Consider the following 21,255-nt stretch of genomic DNA (forward strand, 5'->3'; position numbering starts at 1 on the left):
CATTGAATGGATAATACATGGAACAATTACAATTCCGATAACAACTTTCCAGTTTAAATACTGCCAAGAGTGTATACCAGCAGGCCAGTATGAAAGGTTGGGTAAAGAATACATCAAATCAAGCTGGGATTTACCTTATACACACAGATGTTATAGTGAAGGAAACAAGGAGGTATTTCTTAGTGGTAAAAATTGTAAAAAATCAATAAGCGGTACCCTTCTGTGTCAAGGTATTAATTTGCATGGAGCCTGCGAAGGGTCTTCAAACAACCTTTCATGTCACCTGCATGGCACGCCTGCAAAACAGAAGGTATAGATTTCAAAATGCACATGCTCATGTTCCAATAACTGGCCTGGGGAGTATGCACCAGTTTTAACACAGATATCACAGCTTTAGACACAAGAGGAATGATTCCTCTGGCAATCTACCCGATACCCTCCATGTTGATAATTAGACCGGTCCTCTTCACTCTTTCGTGCTGCTATTACATACACACAAACAAACCCAATCCAGTCTGGGGTCTCTTACCCAATCTTTTATTATTCATAGTTTTTACAAAACCTTTGTTAACAGATGGGAAGGTTTCAGTAATTCACATTGCAGCACCGTGTCCTCAGTTCTTTAACATTTTAATAAGTATGTGATGGTTCACTGTGCTGCTGAGAGGTTGGGGATGATTAGGGAGGGCTGCTTATCTTTAATCATGATACAAGGTGATTAATTTGGGATTTTAGAGGGAAGCAGCCACCAGCAAATCGATGGTGGTCTTATTGATGCCCTTATACTTAGCCTAAGATGACAAAGCCGTTTGGGACAGAGTTTTACCCAAGGAGAACTGAACAGATCCTAAAGAACAGGAGCAAATTCCAATGATAGCTGGTATATTCAAATTATACTTAACAGCAGTTCATTGAATGAAGTTTTTACAAAGCACAATAGTTACCCAAACAAGGGAGTCCAAGTTCTATGGCAGCTGACTACTGACATGGACAGGCATTAAATATTTTCAACTGTTTACGAATATGAGTTCAGATGTAGAATGCCATAGTTTCCAGGAGATTGTGTTACAATGTCTAGCTGACAGGTAAGCAAAGGGCCAGCCAGCGAAGCTGGAGCAGCACACTAGAGGCCTCTTTAAATTGTGGCCCCAAATGATCTAATAGATCGAGATGGAATATATGGCTAGAGTTTGCAGACTAGCAGTACAATGGATCCCAGGGACAACAGAGGCAAAAAACCTCAGACACTACAGTTACAGCCAGTAGTCCCTGTGTGCTCTGTGACCACCGAATGAGGTCTCGCAGTAGGGTACCCATGGTTAGGGTCTCCCCTGTATACATGTAGTCCCTAAAGATAATATGTCTTTCTGGTAGTTAGGGATGCAGCCACACATTTCCCAGCCTATCCAACTGTGCCACTTCTTTTCACCCACCACAAAAGCCCTTCTCCACAGAAAGTACTAAATAGATAAGTCCATGAGCCTAGTTTGTAATTGCATCCACTTGAATGGAGAACGAAGATGCCATAGTGTTCACCTCCTCTGGACCAAGCCAGTTCTAGCAGGCCAGCCTGTTGTCTGAGATAAACACCACTTAAACAATGCTTCCCACCTTGCACAAAGAGATTGACTGTCCGCCCATCCTTCATATCCTGTGTTCTGTCCTGCTGAAGACATGATCTCAAAGCAGAATAGAATCGAATTGGTCAGAGGCCACATGGTTCCCAATTCACAAGTTAGAATCTAATTGGCCAAAGTTCACCTGGTTCTCAATTCACAAGCTGAGATAGACAATTCACCCAGTTGATGATTGCTATGGAGCTGTGGCACACCAGAAGGGAATCCGCGTTTTATTGATTAGCACTCATCAATCATTTGGGGACAATTTTGAGATTGCATGCCAAGACGGATGGTAGAGTCCAAAATGTCGCTGTACTGAATATAAACTGATGTGTTTGATTTATTCAATGTTAGCTTTTACTTGAAAGACCGCTACACACACGTGCTTTGCTTATTTTGCTCTGGAATGTATTCCAGGATGAAAGTGAAGACTGTGCAGCCACAGTCCAACAAAATAAATGAGTTTGAGTGGCGGAGAACAGAGGCATGCAACCTCTAACCATCATTCCGCAATCGAGCATTAGCCCAGTATGGGGGACTTTGTGTTTCTGCAATTTGAGTGTCTCTGTGAGCCACCATCACCTGTAGCATGACGGCCTGTCTGCCTCTGCATTCACATTTGTACCCAAGGGCCTCAGAGAGCAACTTCAATGGCATCATGAGTTGCCACTAGAAGCTACACCTGTTCCTCTATCTGCGGGTGTCCTGATATCTATATAACCCTGACAACGTAGCAGCTCTTGTCTCCTCTTCAGCAGCAGGATCTGTGGAACTGACAGCCTGTGTACTTCTAATATGCCACTACACTGTCAAAGCTGTGCATAGAAAACATGAGAGGCTACAGATGTTGTCTGGGGAATCCAACACCTCCTGATGCAACATAACAAGTGCGGTGAGTATTCTGTCCACAGAATTGAGTACGTTTTCTGAGGTGACCACATCAATCCAACATCACACTTAGGCTGTAGCATGTAGGCTATCTCTCTGGAAAGAAAGTCTAACTAAAACAATAACACTCATTGACATAACATCTGTTGCGAGGGATACATGTGACAGCTGAACTGGGGGGGGGGGGGTACGGTTCTACACCACAAACTTTTAACCTTTATAGTCCACAAAAGGCAAAGCCCTCAGAGACAGTAATACGTCATTCAGTGAGTTTTCCCTGGTACCTGATCCCAGTTAGTCCAAGGATAATTGCCAGTGACTCTCAGAGGTCTTGAAGAGAAGGCTTGAAAAGAAGAGGGCCTGAAGAACCACTGAAGTAGCCATTTCACTTTGTTTAAGTAAAAGAAACCACCTTCAGTGAAGCATATCCCATTTAGTTCAACATCAGAGAAAGTAAAATGATAGGGGTGTAAGCTAGCATAAGAAGCTAAAAATCATCCATGAGGCGTTATGCAATCATTCAAACCATTGCGGCATTCGAGCCATATTGACTCTTTGTAACAATTTGATTCCTTCCTTCTCTATACTCTTGTGCCCTTGAGATGAATCTTCCCCATAGACACTTTTTCATTTTTTTGTAATTTTTTATAAATGTTTTACTCATCACTTTTTAATTTCTATTCTTAAAATGAACAGTTTTTATAAAAGTAAATTGCACCTTATTTCCTACAGTCACTGGGTAACCCTATAATTTGTTACTCTGTAGGAGACTTTCTAAAGAAAGCTATGAGATACTGTAAAGCACAAGTTACTACTTGTGTAACGATATATCTGTAAGAGACATTAGTTAGTGATAGATTCCTTACCTTAGAATATCCCCAGGCGTCAGACTGGATCCGGAAACTTTTCCGTAGCAGTACCCTTGCGCGTCGGTAGGCGTCGTCTGTGGCTCCGCATCCGTCGGCGGCGTCGTGGGCGCCGTGATGACGTCGTCAGAGTACTTAGACGCCGCCTCCGTGTGCTGACGTCAGTTCTTAGCCACAGCTTTTCCGCGCCAGAAGCGCAGAGCCATGACAAAAAACCAACACTGGTGCCATGAAACTAGGGCCATGAAAGGGGATGACCTTAACCCTAGATATCGGTTCGCAGAACGGGGAGGATGGGTGGGTCGGTAAGGAATCTATCACTAACTAATGTCTCTTACAGATATATCGTTACACAAGTAGTAACTTGTGCATCTGAAAGAGACACGTTAGTGATAGATTCCTTACCTTAGAATAGATACCCCAGCAATACCATCCCCATGGTGGTGGGTCTGCGAACCAATAATCACACCAGAAAGTCCTGGAGGACGGAACGGCCAAAGTAGCCGTCCCTCCGGACTTGACTGTCCAGGCAATAGTGTCTTGCAAACGTGTGCAGCGAGGCCCACGTAGCTGCTTGGCAAATGTCCTGCAAGGGCACACCTCGGCCCAAGGCAGTTGTAGTGGCCGTGGCTCGAGTGGAATGAGCCCTCAGCCCAACAGGGGGTTCCTTCTTAGCCAAGGAGTAACACGCCTGGATGCACAAGATAATCCACCGGGAGATGGTCCGCTTGTGCACCGCTTTCCCTTTCTTAGCGCCTGCGTATCCAACAAAGAGTTGATCATCCACCCGGAACTGTTGTGTGCGATTCAGATAAAATGAGAGCGCACGTTTTGGGTCCAGACGGTGGAGCCTCTCCTCCTCTCTCGAGGGGTGCGAAGGCGGAAAGTAGGTGGGCAACGTGATGGATTGCCCAATGTGGAAGGCCGTGACTACCTTGGGTAGGAAGGAGGGCCTTGTCCGTAACACAACTTTGTCCGGATGGACTGAAAGGAAAGCAGGCTTACAAGATAGAGCCTGGAGCTCACTCACTCTCCTGGCAGAGGTGATGGCTCCCAGGAAGGCAGTCTTCAAAGAAAGAAGGCGAAGAGGACAGTTGTGAAGTGGCTCAAAGGGAGCGCACATCAGAAACGTAAGAGCCAGGTTCAAGTCCCACTGAGGCATCACGAAGGGAACAGGAAACGTATGAGTGATGCCCTTCAGGAATCGATTAACGATAGGGGATTTGAACAAAGAAGGTTGGTCAGGCAGCCTCAGGAAGGCTGAAAGAGCTGAAAGATAGCCCTTGACAGTGCCCAGAGCAGAGCCCTGCTGGGCAAGAGAGAGAAGAAAGAGGAGAACCTAAGAAAGAGGGGCACTGAGGGGATCCACAGCCTTTGCTGTGCACCATGCCACAAATCTGTTCCACCTGCAGGGGTATACCGACTTTGTGGAGGGACGCCTGGCTGCCAGAACGATGTTGCAAACTTCAGGAGGCAAGTCAAATGGCCTCAACTGTTGCTGCTCAATCTCCAAGCATGGAGGTGGAGACTGGACAGGTTCGGGTGGAGGACCGTCCCCTGCTGCTGCGACAGAAGGTCCTCCTGAAGAGGCAGACGAACCGGGGGATCGACTGACATACTGAGTAGCTCGGGATACCAGTACCTTCGTGCCCAGTCCGGATCCGCAAGGATGACTTGTGCCCGGTCGCGCTTGATCTTCTTCAGCACTCTGGGCAGAAGTGGTATAGGCGGAAAGGAGTACAACAGACCGCAGCTCCACTCGCGACGAAAAGCGTCTCTGAGCGAGTGCCGCCTTGGAAATTCCAACGCGCAGAACTGATGACATTGCGAGTTCTCTTCGGTGGCGAATAGATCTAAACAAGGCTCTCCCCATCGCAGAAGGAGGCCTTGCGCCACGTCCGAGTTCAGACGCCATTCGTGAACCATCGAGCACCGACGGCTGAGTTTGTCTGCCCTGGCGTTCAGAGAACCTGCCAGGTGTTGAACCATCATAGTCACGCCCTGATGTGCCAGCCATTGCCAGAGGCATAGAGCGCCCTGTTTGTTGCAGTACCACATGGCGGTGGTGTGGTCCGTGAACACTTGCACTACACTCCCTTGGACAGACGGGAGGAATGCCTTCAGTGCCAGACGAATCGCCCGCAGCTCCAACAGATTGATATGGAGCCGGGACTCCGCCGGAGACCAGAGTCCTCTGATCCCCGCCTCTCCCAAGTGGCCTCCCCAGCCCTGGAGGGACGCGTCCGCCACAACTACGTGCTCCGGTTGGGGAAGGGAGAGGGATCTGCCGTTGACTCAATCGCGGTCCGTGTGCCACCACTGCAGCTGCCTCGCAGTGCCCTCCGAGATCAGGACATGGCCGGACAGGTTGCCCTGATGCTGGGCCCACTGAAACTTCAGGTCCCACTGCAGAGCCCGCATCCGCCACCGTGCGTGATGCACCAGAAGGATGCAGGAGGCCATCAGCCCCAGAAGCCGCAGCGTCAACCTGACCGAAACTCGGGATAAAGGCCGGAAGATCGGAATCAGAGCCTGTATATCCCGAACCCGCTGTTCGGGTGGGTAAACCCGAAACTGCGCCGAGTCGAGAACCGCTCCGATGAAAAGGAGCTTCTGAGAGGGGCACAGGTGTGACTTCGGCACATTGATGGAAAATCCCAGCAGGTGCAGGAGATCTGGAGGTGGCTGATGACTGTTTGGGGCGAGCCCGCCTTCAACAACCAGTTGTCGAGGTAGGGGAAGACTAAGACCCCCAACCTGCGCAGATGAGCTGCGACCACCGCCATCACCTTCGTGAACACCCGTGGGGCGCTGGTAAGGCCGAAGGGGAGCACGGTAAACTGAAAGTGCTCGTGGCCTACCGTGAACCGCAGGTAACGCCGGTGGGCCGGCAGGACGGGGATGTGGAAATACGAGTCCTGCAAGTCCAACGCTACCATCCAGTCTCCTGGGTCTAGGGCAGCTTAGACCTGAGCCAGAGTCAGCATTTTGAACTTCTCCTTCCGGAGGAAGCCGTTGACGTTCCTCAGATCCAAGATAGGGCGTAGGCCCCCTTTGCCCTTCTTGGGTACCAGGAAGTAGTGGGAGTAGCAACCACGTCCTCCTTCTGGCCCAGGAACGCGCTCAATGGCCCCCTTGGCCAAGAGGGCCGAAACTTCCTCCTGCAGGAGCCGCAAGTGATCCCCCGACACGCGGTGGTGTTGCGGTGGCATGGCTTGAGGAGTCGTCTCGAAGGGGAGGGAGTAGCCCCTCCGGACGATCTGCAGCACCCACCTGTCCGAAGTGACAGTGCGCCAGTGAGAGTGGTGATGGCGAACCCTGCCTCCCACTGGCGTCACATGGGCCGAAAAGCACGGACTAGGAGGGTTTAGAGGTGGATGCCGTGGGGGCAGGTGTGGACTGACTCCGCCTGTTTCCCCGACCGCCTGCGCAGCGGTTTCCACGGCCGCCGCCGCGCTGGACGATAGTTTGCGGTGAGTGGCTGGCAGCGCGTGTGGGGACGCCCCTTCCTTGGCCACGAAAGGAGCGAAAGGCACCCGTTTGCTGGCGCGGGGCCGAGAGGCCCAAGGACTTGGCCGTAGCCCTGGAGTCCTTAAAGCGCTCAAGCTCGTGGTCTGCCTTGTCGCCAAAGAGGCGACGGCCATCGAACGGCATGTCCATCAGAGTGTTCTGAACGTCTGCCGAAAAATTGGCGGATCTCAGCCAGGCTTGGCGTCTGACCGCCACTGTCGTAGCCATCGCTCTGCCCAGCGAGTCAGTTGTATCCAGTCCACACCTGATGGAATACTTGGCTGCGTCCCGGCCCTCCACAAGGGCTTGGCCGAGTTTGGCCCGTACCTCCAACGGACACTCTGGCAGCACTTCCGCCACCGTCTCCCACAGAGAGTGGGTGTAGCGGCCCAAGAGGCATGCGGTGTTGGAAGACCGCAGTCCCAAACTAAGGGACGACAATATCTTCTTGCCATAATTCTCGTATTTCTTGGATTCCCTGTCCGGCGGGGCCGACGGGAATGCGGTCTGGGAATTAGAGGCCTGGATGACCAGACTCTCGGGGTGGGGTGGGAGGACAGGAAACATGGGTCGCCCGGAGCCGGGCGGTCGCGTCTGGCCACGTTCCTATCTACGGGCGCACCCGTAGCGGGCCTGGACCAGGTGCCCAAAAGAACATCGGTCAAGGCCTCATTAAACGGAAGCAGAGGCTCCATGGAGCATGACTGCGGCTCAAGGACCTCTGTGAGGAGGTTAGTCCTCACGGCCACAACGGGGAGCTTAAGGCCCAAGGCCTTGGCAGCCCTCGTCAACACCACACCATAGGAAGCCCCCTCCTCCGAAGCCACGGTAGGAGGAGAGACAAATCCAGTGTCTGGAGAGGTGTCCAGGCCACTGGCCTCCCCAAGGTCTCCTGCCCAGTCCAGATCAGACTGACACTCTTTGGTCAGAGGGTCCTCATACCCCTCCCAATTCTCCTCATCACCCATCTCCTGAGACTCAGGGTCGTAATTGCATGAGGTCGGTTCATAGAAGTAAAAATTTCCAAACGGCGTCGGGTGCGGCGCCAATAGGCGCCGTCCGGACGTCGGAAGCGAAACAAAGGAGGCATCGGGGACGGCGCAGCCCGAGGACGGCGCTGGAGGTGACACCACATGGACCGACGCCGGGGGGGTCGTAAGGTCCACCGGTGACGGTCCAGAGCCCGAGGAAGACCCATCGGCGTCCCGTGGCGCCGGGCCCGAAGGCGCCGGAGGCACCGGAGCCGCTGAGCCCTGTGGCGCCGGGCCCGAGGGCACTGGCGGTGTCGGGATCGTGGGGCCCTGGGGCGCCGGGCCCGAAGGCGCCGGCGGCGTCGGTGCCGAAGCACCCAACGGCGTCAGGGTCGGAGCCCCCGACCCACTAGGGCCCCCAGACGGGTTCGCTGGGCCCATAGGCGCCGCGGAACCCGTCGGAGGAGAAAGGGACCTCATGGCCATGAGGAAACGCTCAATCTCCTCCAGCGTCGCGTTCAGCCCAGGGAACGAAGGGTATGGGGCCAGACGCGACGCTCGCGACTCCCGAGGAGACGCGTGGGCGGTGTCACCCGATCCCCCAGCCGCGTCGCGCGAGCTTCGGGGGGAGTCAGAAGAGCGATGATGCCTCTTCGACTTCTTGTGTTTCTTACCTGACGACTTGGACCCAGGGGAGTGGTGCCGACTCCCGGAGCTGTGACGGCTCCATCCCCGCGACCTGTCCCTCGACCTCCCGTGGGACCGGGACCAGGATCTCACGCGGCGCGGGGCCGACTGCCGGAGTTCGAGCCGCCTGCGGGACCGCTCCCGCCTGGCCTTCCTCGAAAGGGCCCGACAGTCGGGGCAGGCCTCGTCGTCGTGGTCGACGCCCAAACACGTCAGGCACTGGCGGTGAGGATCCGTAACCGACATGGTGCGGTCGCAATCCACACAATGCTTGAAGCCGGGCATCCCTACGGCACCGTCGTAGTCGATGAAGACTTCGAAATGGATCAAAAAGATCACCAAAACTTAGTCAAAAATTGACTAGGGAACTGCTCTTTCCAGATCTGCGCTGGCTGGCGCGGAAAAAAGAAGAACTGACGTCAGCACGCGGAGGCAGCGTCTAAGTACTCCGACGACGTCATCACGGCGCCCACGACGCCGACGACGGACGCGGAGCCGCAGACGACACCTACCGACGCGCAAGGGTACTGCTACGCAAAAGTTTCCGGATCCAGTCTGACGCCTGGGGATATTCTAAGGTAAGGAATCTATCACTAACGTGTCTCATTCAGATTCAATGCTTATTTAAGATAGAAGGGATTTAATAATACGGATGAGAAGGCTGGGACTTTGGGCCTGATTAAGATCTTGGTGGATCAGTTACTCTGTCACAAATGTGACGGATATCCCATCTACGTTTTTGCTGGTTCCATATGATATGATGTAATTGTAATATGGCAGACGGGATATCCGTCATGTCTGTGCTAGAGTTACAGCGTCCGCCAAGATCGTAATCAAGCCCTATGTCTTTTATTTGCGCCTTAATGTGAAAATGAGCATATACGAACCCAGCTATCTGTTTTTTGTTTTCTTGATACTGTAGATTTGTCTGATAATTCATTTAGTGAATATATAATTGTTGTGGTGGTTTTAGCATGTTCTAAAAATAATTGTTGCACTGTTATGAATACTTGTAATACTCAAACCAAGCCTAAATTGAATTTCATGATGACTAAAAACAGCAAATAAACCCATCAATTCCTTAACACACTTAAATAATGAAACAAATACAGCTCTTTGGCATTTTAACCAAACATCTGAGGGTTGTTTGGATGTTACAACACTCAACCTTCAACAGTCACAAAATAAAGGTGATGACTATAAAGCGCTCTACCGTTGGATGTATCATGAGGCAGAGTGGGCTAAAGAACGGTTAAGGATTAAACCCAGATCTGTTGACTGGGTGTGAGTGTTTGATTGGTTCAGATGCTCTGTCCATCACCACCCCCTTTTGTACCGCTTTGTTCGCCATAAGTTGGCAGGGTATGCTCAGGCGTGAGTCCCTTGCTCACTTTGCCACTTGATGGAGGGTTACGTTTTACCATTTAATCACCAGAAAGGATATTTTATCAGCCTTGGAAGGATGAAGGTCTGATGTAGGCCCTGCTTGAAAACACCTGAAAATATGCTAAAATGACCAATTTTCAACATATACTATCAGTAAATAGAAGCCCATAGATTCCATGAACCCAATAAACATAGGCCTAAGCAAAAGGCCAAAGGCTACCATCTTATGATATCAGTCTTTCATATTAAGCTCCACTAGGCCTGATAGTTTCAAAGCATGCTTTTCTGTTGTACTTAAAACAACGAGGTAGATTGAGCCATCACAAAGTACAGTAACTTTCCACAGTTATCAGGCCAACCCACACACACACACACGTAGGCCAGACCAGCTGGTACAAGTTGAAATATTATTTTGAAACATAGCTTGCACAAAGTAAAGGCCGCAACCTCTCGCAATAGCAGTACCTATTGTAAGTTCTGCTCTTTTTAGAGATATGTACAGGGCAAAATGTTCTTTCTTTATGTTCTGCGGTCAAGCATGGTCAACCAACCATGGAGACACCTAACCCTTTCTGATGTCCTAGGACACATGCGGTTAGGCCATCTTTCCGATGTCCTGGGACATACGCGGTTAAACCACCTGCACCAAAAGTGCGTAAGCAAGGGCGTCATCATAGGACCCTGGTTCCGCATTTTTAGGTATATAGGACCCAACCGTCAAATTTGAAGTCAGAACTCTACTGTGGTGACTTTCACAGGCGTTGGGTTCTCCGGCTAGCCGTATATTTGACTTGGGACATCAATGCCTCTCTCTCAGGTGGTAAAACTCCCAAGCTAGATAACATTTCTGCCTTTTTTGATCTCTGACTATACTCAGTATTTTCCATCCACACCCAATTCCTTGCATTTTAGGTTTCTTTAAGTGATTAGGTCTTGTATGGCTAGCCTCCCTAGTTAGGCAGTCTCAAGGGAATGGATTTTATAGAATGTGTTCTGTATTCTCTAACTAATTTCAATTATGTCTTTTAAAAGATTTCAGTCCTTTTGTACCTTGGGTCTCTTTAGAATGTTAAACTTGCATGGATAATTCTCTTCAGAAAAGCACATTTTTAGGCGCCATATTTTCATAGAATGTATTCTGTGCCTTTTTGAATCCCTAAATGATTTAAACATGTCTTTTAATAGATCCTTATTCCAGCTTGCCTTATAAAAGTTTAAGCATTTGTCATCTAGCATTTATGCCTGACAGAATGAAGTCAGATTTTCATAATGTTTTTGCTTAGTTACATGAACTAATATGCACTCATTGATATGCAGGTGCTTTAACAAAATAAAAGTGCCACTTCAAATGTGATCTTTGTCATCTCATATCATTGTTCCTTGTTCCTCAGTGAAGTGTTGCGTCGGTGGCCTGTGACCACGGCTCATGACCACAGCGGGGTGGCGTGTGGTTTGTGACCACACCCTAAAGGGGCTTCCATTCTCCCTTTCTCAAGCAAGCCAGGCTGAACACGGCTGAAATGCCAGAAACCGGCCCTCGGAAGCTTGTTTCCGGTCCAGGGAAGGCATGGCTTGACAGTTCGGGCTGGACTATTCCCATGAGGCACAGAGTCAGACTGATTTCCATATGGCCATGTCTGAACTGGGGTGGCAGAGTGGGCTAAAGAACGGTGATAGATTAAACCCAGATCTGTTGACTGGGTGTGAGGGTTTGATTGGTTCAGATGCTCCATCCATCACCACCCCCTTTTGTACCGCTTCGTTCGCCATAAGTTGGCAGGGTATGCTCAGATGTGAGTCCTTTGCTCACTTTTCCACTGGATTCAAGCAAGCCGGGCTAAAAACGGCTGAAATGCCAGAAACCGGTCCTCGGAAGCTTGTTTCCGGTCCAGGGAAGGCATGGCTTTGACAGTTCGGGCTGGACTGTTCCCATGAGGCACAGGGTCAGACTGATTTGCATATGGCCATGTCTGAACTGGGGTGGCAGAGTGGGCTAAAGAACGGTCATGGATTAAACCCAGATCTGTTGACTGGGTGTGAGTGTTTCATTGGTTCAGATGCTCCGTCCATCACCACCCCCTTTTGTACCCCCTTAAATAAATACAGCATGCAATTTCTAGCCAATTTTCTGGTTACGTCACAGGAGGTTTTTCACATGCTCATATGTGCCCTTTATGTCTGCCCTAATCTTGAAATATCTAATAATGTCATACTGAGACTCAGACCTTACTGATGTATGTGAGCTAATATGATAATTTGTTTAATGGAAATTTCATTTTTATGTGCTGATTGTATGTAAAATTATGAAATAAATGAAACTATCTTATGGAATTCTTTTTTCAACTGAATGTTGTATCATCAGTGAAGTTCCTAGACAACAGAATATAACTAATCAAACATTTGCCTCATGCAACTTGTTTTCAGATTTCTTTCTATTTCATAGCATACCTTCACAGGCGAGATGTGGAAGTGCTCAAAGAAGCTGAGAGTTGTGATGTCCGTCATAGAAGACTCCATCAATTCTGTATTAAGAGTTTCTAAGTCTTGCTGTATCAGTTTGGTCTGTAAAGAACAAAACTCAAGTTAGGTCCTGCACACACTTGGCAAAACTAAATTCCTAGACATGCTGAAAGTCTTCTATTGCCCAAAATATTTAGTTTAAAAGATTCATCTATCACTTGACATATACAATAAAGATCTATTTGAAAAAAAAATTGAAGCTGTATATGCATACATGTAAAGGCATGGACTGAAGGGAGGTTAAGGGTCACCAACAATCAATAGGATCTTGGAACCGCACCCAAGTTCCTGCATTCAGCATTTGACTTTGGATGCTAAACATACTATGAGAGAAAAGTTAGGTCTATTTTTCTTTTTTTTTTTACGCTTTCCCCTGTGAGATGGCTGTGTAGAAAATGGCTATCCAAAGGTGACGTCCAAACAGTCCTGATTCGACAACCGACAGTTGTGCTAACCACAAGAACCCTTCAACGTAACTATTTTGTTTACATAAATGACATGGATTGTCTACTGCCCCACATCTTACCAATGCCGCAGCATGTTCACTTGCTTCTAATCAAGGAAGGAGAAATGGGAAATGATAACAACTCCATTTGCCTACTGGGCCAGAACACGTATAGAGCAGGTCTGCACCAGGCACACACCTTCCCTCACTCAACACAGCTTTATAAGCTGGTATGATCAGTTGTTGCAAACATATATTCTGATGCAAGCGCATCATAATGCCAAATACTGGAAGGTAGACTTTCCAACAAATTCCGTCACTCGCTGGTTAGCTGCACAACAGAGAGAGAGCAAACCACTTCAACTGGGTTTGCCAAGAAGTTATTGAGAGACCATGAAAACAAAGCTGTGGGAACTAAAACTGAACTAAACTGAAAAAGTACAAGTGCAATACACTACTATTTACAAAAGGCACGACTAATTTGTTTTGGGCAGTACAAGGTGATCTAGAGGTATTCTGATGCAAAGAAAAAATGCAATTCGTTTTGCTTTAAATTCGAAAATAATTTTCCTTTACCATCTATATGAAACCGAGAACAAACTGAAATTAATTTACTCTTAACATACGTTAAGCCGTATGGGGTGCCAGTTGACAAAACAAATAGCTGAACTATTTTACGAGCTTGCCGTGAGCTACCCATGCACAAGATATCCGTGTAGTGTAGCACATTAGATGGATGTTTTTCTTTTTCTTTAAGTTGCATAGCTTTTAATTTCGATCGTATTTACTAACATATATTTTATCGACATTACACACCCTACCTCACACATGTTTACTTTCAGGATTAACCTAAAATTAAAGAAAACATTTGGATGCAAACATGCTGCTAGACTTTTATGCTCCCTCCGTCAACCAAATCAGTGTGTGTAAAGAGGAACCAGGATGCAAGGCTTGTTGTAATTTATGTCAAGTAAGGAGGGCGTAAAAAGAAGTACTCTGTTGATCAAACCACATCAAAGGAACTCCATCGTATGTGTCCCTTTCGGTTTCGAGACCAAAGCCAATAGCAATCACAGCACTTCTCTCAACTCACTAATGAATAGAGCAACATCTAGGAAAAAAACCTGCTGTCCGTTCCTTCATCTCAGGACAAGGCTTTGTGTCTATAACATAGCTTTCTTTCAGGTTGTCTCCTCTTTCTTCTCATGTATAAACATTTACACTGCCTTCAATCACTAAAACACAAATTGCCTCTCAAAACACGTCACCTTTATCTGTGCTGGATGAACAGCTGATCTGATCCTTATGGATGAAAGTTTATTTTAAAGCCCGGTAAAAAAAATAAAAAAAATAGCGTTGGCAAGATTGCTCAGTTAAACGCTTCCGCTGGTGGGATCTGGAGAAGCCAGCATGTAACGAGCTTTCAAGGAAGATATAGGAATTAGAGGTGCATTGGATTACAACAGTTTCTAGACACAGCGCCTAAAAATGTCAACAACCGTGCTAACAGCTATATACAAATGTAAAACACGCTATTATTATTAGTAATGTCTTTGTTATTCAGTGAGATAAAATAGACATCAAAAGTGCAAGTTAAAAAGACTATACCCTTTGTCGTTCAAATTCCGGGTCAGTTGAAGGAGTGAAAAGTGCAGTAATTGCTCCCAAGAAGCCTTGATCCACTTTCAATGCCATTTCCTGGATAAGGACCATGAAATATCTGCAAGAAGGAGGAATAACAAAGGCATTAAGTTCTAATTTTTTTTAATTAAATGTAGAGTAGCACATGCAGCACTTTCAAGCTTTACCGAACTAAAAAGGGTTTACCAATCAAAGGCTTAATGAAAGTGCCATGAAACATCTTTTTAATGGCAGTGTGTGGATCGCCAACCTGCAAGATCTCCGCTTGTTTAAAGTTGTTGAAGATATTAGAGCCGGCCTTCAACACATTTAATGCAGATTGGTCACAAATCCCTAGACATGCACTTTGGAAGACCTTAATAGACTTTCCTAAATGCACACTTGTCCTTCCTGACTGTAAGCCCCTATTTGAAGAATTGCATGGCGAATTGCTCTTTTATTGGCTGGGAGTGAATACATCATCACATTCCTGGGGACAGATGCTAGGGCGAAGCTTTTTAGTGGTTTTATCTACCGTGCACTTGGCTCAAGGGCCTTCAAACGCTTCACATGAGTACCAGATAACATTATACATTTATTTTACCTTTTGGCAGGGAGGATTCAGTGGGAGAGTTACTCATTTTTCCAGCTATGCAAGGCAGCAAGCAAAGTTACTGAGCTGCATTGAGTGAAAGGGAGACAGCACAAAAGCACCACAACTTCTAAGATATGGTGCATTTCTGCTATTACGTAGCACTGGCGCACTGTGTGCTCCACAGTGTCAATGCCGGCACTCTTGCAAAATGCAGCACACATATAGAAAGAGTAAGTCATGAGGAGAAATAAAGATATTTCTCCTCGATACGCCTGGTTCAGGGCCGCAAACCATTTTGGTGCCATCACAGCTTTACTCACCTTAGTAAATCTGGGATTGTGTTGAAATCCATGGGCTGATGTATGGGAACGCCCATGCTCCATCCATGGTACCCCTCCCTGACACAAAGTAATGTGAGTTGTTTACTTTTTGGGCAAAATCCCATGCAAATCAAATTGGCATGGCTTTGTAAATCACAAATAACTTTTTGCGTTGTGGCTGTACCAAAAAAGTGGTGCATCCACAATGTAAAATACCAGTAATTATAGGACTTAGTGATTAGCCTAGAATCACAGGATGCTGTGCCAAGGCCGGGAATCAAATCTAGCTCCAGCTCCTCCGTTCTAAAGGTGGCAGCACTGGCCAGTAGCTCCTTCCGTTGCCCAGTGGCTCTCTGATGTAGGAGACAAGAGCATTTGCCTGGCAATTTAGCATCCAAGTGTGCTTGTTGTATCTTCAGGGAGCTCTGAGAAAAATTCCAACAGCAGATTTCTCATCTTTTTAGTATTCTATAGGTACCAGCCTGGAACTGGAAAATGCAAGCTGCACTTCTGTGACAATAGGTGACGCCTAAGCTCCAATGTATTTTTGGTTCCTCCCAGATTGCTGCATTAAGCAACCACCAGTCCACTTGTATCAGTTTACAATTCTTTTATTCCATGCCTTCAAAGATACAGATGAGACTGGTTGATGAAACTGACAGAAATTGCGGTTTACCAAAACAAGGTTGCAACCCCAGTAATAACATTCGCATGACTTGTCCTCTGAATGTTGAGGCAGTCTGGATTGGTGAGGAATCTGCATGTAGGCAGAGTATCAACTAGAAAGATTGTTTCTGAAGGTAAGTAAGTGGTTCTTCCGATGGATACTTTTTGCTACATATTGTCGGCCCGCTACTTGTTCCCAGTACCCCTGGATAACAACGCATTCCCGGAGAGTGTGAATAAATGTGCCCTCCTGCCGGCACTGTCGTACACAGCCACCCTCCGGGACATAACCCATACGAACCAGTAAAGGCCCTGACATATAGGATCTGTGAAGTAACTTTAGTTGGACTAGCCGGAGCCGGGAGGAAATGGCCACATCACGAGGAGAAGCCACCGCCGCCCGCCACTCTTCGTCCTCTAGGCCAGCAACGTCGTGGTCCCATCGGGCTGTCAGGCGGGTCAGAGGATCTGCCCTATTGTTAATGAGCTTCCTGTAAATGAGGGATATGGCTTTTTCTGACAGGTCACTGTCGAGGACTCTATCTTCAAGTGGAGAGGACTCAGGGAGATCGCTACCTCTTGGAATAACCGCAAGTAGGGCGTGTCTGATTTGGAGATATCTAAAGAATTCAGACTGAGCGAGGTCGTAATCCTGCAGCAGTCGGGAAAAGGGCACCACATCACCCGATTTCCATAGGTCACCAACTCTAGAGATACCAATGAGGTCCCACTTGTCGAAACTCTTCGAACGAATCAGCCTACCCAATTGTTCACGATACCAGAGTGGCGTGGGCCAAGTGATTTTACCCTCCCAGCCCAGGTTCCTGTTGGACGCCTTCCATGTGATAACTGCATGCCCAGTCAGGCCAGACAGGACAGGCCGCATAGGTCGTGCATACAATGTACTGCCAAAGAAACCCCCCGGTAGGAGCCTTCTGAGGATTTAAAAGGCCTGGTCATCGTGGGATCTATAGCTGCAGTGGTTAATGGCTGCGAGCTGCGCAGCTCAATAATATTTCGTTATATCTGGAAGCCCTATACCCCCTTCGAACCAACCCAGCATAAGTTTATGAATGGCGATACGTGGTGGCCTGCCCTCCCACAGGAGATCCCGAACTACACCATTGAGGTCTCTAAAGTATGCGGCGGAAACCTGGAAGCGGGCGTTCTGCAACGCGTACAACAGTCTGGGAAGGGACATCATCTTGAACAGGGCAGCATGCCCCAAGAGGGTCAACAGGAGCGATTTCCAGTGGTGGACATATGATTTAAGACGCACCAGAGGTGGCAGAAGATTTGTTTATTAGAATCTGGAAAGATCTTTAGAGATCTAAATTCCCAAGTATTTAAAACAGTCAGTCGCTTCCGCTAGTCGACAGCTCCAGGGCAGTGAGGGCCGATTGCCACTAAGGATGTAAAATACAGACTTAGACCAGTTGATTGTGTATCCTGCAAACCTGCCGAACACACAAAATATATTCATGACCACATTAAGGATGCCGCCGGGGAGGCCAAGTAAACCAGGATGTCATCCGCGTACAACGAAATGCAATCTGATAGCTGGGTCCTGACAGACCCACGCCACCAAGGGTTCCAGGGCCAGAGCAAAAAGGAGTGATGACAAAGGACAGCCTAATCGGGTGCCGCTTCCGAGAGTAAGCGCAGGAGATTTCCTATTGTTAACAACCACCTGCGCGAGCTGTTGGCAATATAGAAGTCGTGTGGTGAGAATCTTCACCAAGATTTTCACTTCACAGTTGAGCAGTGAAATGGGCCTATATGATGAGCATTTATCGGCTTGCCAGCTTTGGGAATGACACCCCTTTCCTTACATTCACGGTACATGGTGGCAAGAAAGGGCGCACTCATGCTCGCCGTTATCTTAAACAATTCTATTGGAATACCATTAGGCCCAGACGCTTTCCCTCCTCTCAGAGGGTTGCCGACGATTCAACTGAACCCTAATTTTCCCAAAAATAGAGATCTGTCTCGTTGAGGACCGTGTCCCTGATGGAGGGATCCATGAGATACCAGGAGTTGATTGGTGCCACTCGGCCAACCGTGGGCTCTCCCACCTCCACATGACAAAGAATGGGCGAGTGGTCAGAGATCCCCCTGGCCAGATGTTGTATGTCCTTAAGGATGTGGAAATGGTGAGCCAACGTCAGCACATAGTCAATTCGGGACCAACTGCGAGGAGGCCCTGAGAAAGAAGTGTATTGGAGATTGGTCGGGTGCAGGCCCCTCCAAATATCAACAAGCCCATGGTATCAAGAAAGCTATGTATCTGCTTGCGGGAGCACGGCAATGTCTTCTGGGGCCAGCAGTCAAGTGAATCAGAGACAATGGAATTAAAGTCGCCTCCAATCACCAATCTGCCAAGCCAAGGGGGAGGTCCCGGAGGTCAACAAAGGCTTGGGTATGCAAACCTGGAGGTATATAGATCCTGATAAGATTAAGTGTACTCCCCTCCCATATCCGAGTATGCCCACACCCTGAGATCCAAAAACGAAAGCCGAGTGAGCCGCCATGTGGAACCCCTAGCGGGACAGGGCCTTGCATGCATTACCTAGCAAGTGGGTTTCTTGCAAGAACACAACGTCAGGAGAATGACGCTTTAAAACGGAAGAACCACACCCCTCTTGATCTTATCGCTTAGCCCATTGACATTCCATGACAGTAACTTAAGCCTTGGTCTCCATGGCCATGACACCAACGTATAGGAACACAATTTCCCGGCGGAAACCACCCAGAACGGATCCCAGAGGGAGCCCATCCCGAGCACCATGAACCGCTCACCAAATGTTACCATAAGGAAGATGTTACCATAAGGAAGAGGAACCTACATCTGCATTCACGTGTGACTCTTCAAATGTCATGCACATAGAATACACACAAAAACATTCCCCTGACCCAAGAAACAACCCTCAAATCCCTGCCTGCTTGTGTGGTGGTATCAAAAACCCCCGCTCACCCAAACTAGCTGAGTGCCTATCGCCCACCCCTACCAAACTTGTGGGTGCGTGTGACCAGCCGGGCACCTGTCTTTGACATTAGCAGTTGGTGACCACATTTAACAAACCAAGATTTTCCGGAAGCAGCCATTAGTCTCCCCAAAACCCTGTTGAGGGACCGATACAGAAGGGCTCTGAACCCCGGAAAAGTCAATTTAATTCCAGTGTGAAAAAGTCCCCAGTAACACCACATCAATACCCAAATACAAGGTCCGTAGCACAGCAGAGGGGGCAAAGGTCCGACTCACCCCCCGGTAAAAAAGAAGCCCACCACACTCAAAAAGATAAACTTACAGACCAATCAGTTTGATCCTCCGGTTGCTGCCTCCTGCTCTTCAGGCTGGGTATTCCTGTCCGACACGCCAGTGCCATCCTCTATTCCCGATCTCCGGACGCAGCCGCCTCGTGGGCCAGCCATACGCCATCCATCCAGCCAGTCCGAGGCCTCCTCAGGGGTGTTAAAAAACCAAGCCTTCCCCTCCGATTCCACCCTCAGCTTGGCGGGGAAGAGCATGGCATATTTCAAATCCTACTGATGAAGCACCTTTTTCACATCCAGGAAACTGCGCCTCTGATGTTGCACCTTGAGGGTGAAATCTGGGAAGAAGGTAATTCAGCTGTTCTGATACTCCACCGGGGCTGCTGAGTGGGCACACTGCAAAATAACATCTCTATCCCGGAAGTTGAAAATCCTAGCTAACAAGGGCCGGGTGGCCCAGGCCTCGGCAGACCCCCGGCACACGGTGCGCCCTTTCGACCGAAAAGAAATTTTAGAGACCTGTCGGCTTCAGATAGGTGGTTATCAGGTCTTCCACAAAGAGATCTGCCAATGGCCCTCCGCCCATTCCGGCACCCCCAAGATACGAATGTTATTGCGTCAAGAGCACCCCTCATAATCGTTCAGTTGCGCCTCTAGCTTCGCAGAGTGGGCCTGCATAGCCTCCATTTTTCTCTACAGGTCAGAGGCGTCTTCAACCAGGGAACTCATTTTGACCTCAACGTCCTTCAACGTGAGTTCCTTGATGGCATGTCTGCCCGGATAAGGGACACCTCCAAGGACACAACAGCGATGTGTGATTCCAGCGAAGTGCCACGGTCGTAATGGCTTCGATGATGTCCTGTAGCATCGGTTCTTTTTTTCTTCCCACCCGGTTGTGTCTTCTCTTGTGCAGCTGGTCCCCCAGTCGGGCTGTGGCCGGGGCCACCATCCCATGCATATTTCTTCAGTTTAGTTTGCACTGCTGCTTTAGAGCTATGACTCCCAGCCATGGTGCAACTGGCCGAGCTGGTGCAGACCCAAGTTAAAAACAAGATACAGACTGTCCCGCACAACCGGGGGGAGATGGGGCCGTACGAGCTGTCACTCGAACCACCTCCAACAGGCCAAACCTTCGAAGGCGACTCAGGAGGGGGCACAGATACCCAGGCTCAGTTCACACTCAGCAGGATATCAGGAGCAGTGTCCCACGCAAGGCAATGCATCCAACCAATCCAGGCACGCACGTGAGCTAAGAGGGCTCAGCCCCCTCCCGCAGCGTCTGCCAGCAACCCACACCGGGCCCAAGATGGCATCACCCACGGGCCCCACAACCAACCAAAAGAACAAGTTACTTACCTTCGGTAACGATATATCTGTAAGAAACATTAGTTAGTGTTAGATTCCTTACCTTAGAATATCCCCAGGCGTCAGTCTGGATCCGGAAACTTTTGCGTAGCAGTACCCCTGCGCGTCGGTAGGCGTCGTCTGCAGGCGTCCCCTGCGGCTCCGCGTCCGTCGTCGGCGTCGTGCGCCGTGATGACGTCGCTGGAGTACATAGACGCCGCCTCCGCGCGCTGACGTCAGTTCTTTGCACACAGCTTTTCCGCGCCAGGAGACGCAGAGCCATGAGAGAACCAACACTGGTGCCATGTACAAACTAGGGCCCTGAAAGGGATGACCTTAACCCTAGGTATCAGTTCGCAGAACGGGGAGGATGGGTGGGTTCGGTAAGGAATCTAACACTAACTAATGTTTCTTACAGATATATCGTTACCGAAGGTAAGTAACTTGTTCATCTGAAAGAAACACGTTAGTGTTAGATTCCTTACCTTAGAATACATACCCCAGCAATACCAACCCCGGTGGTGGGTCTGCGAACCAATACAAAA

General features: G+C 48.7%; 1 protein-coding gene across 1 annotated transcript in view; it reads right to left on the reverse strand.

The window, feature by feature from the left end:
• Positions 1-21,255, reverse strand: part of VPS13C (vacuolar protein sorting 13 homolog C) — a 2,437,235-nt gene that overhangs the window by 502,632 nt on the left and 1,913,348 nt on the right. The window contains exons 72-73 of the mRNA XM_086955811.1: positions 14,501-14,612; positions 12,376-12,489 (exon numbers count right to left, since the gene is read on the reverse strand). Of these exons, the coding sequence (XP_086811937.1) occupies positions 12,376-12,489; positions 14,501-14,612 (226 nt within the window). The remainder of the gene's footprint in view (positions 1-12,375; positions 12,490-14,500; positions 14,613-21,255) is intronic.

Source organism: Lissotriton vulgaris, chromosome 2_1, assembly GCF_964263255.1.
Source record: "Lissotriton vulgaris chromosome 2_1, aLisVul1.2, whole genome shotgun sequence".
NCBI classification, from domain to species: Eukaryota; Metazoa; Chordata; class Amphibia; order Caudata; family Salamandridae; genus Lissotriton; species Lissotriton vulgaris.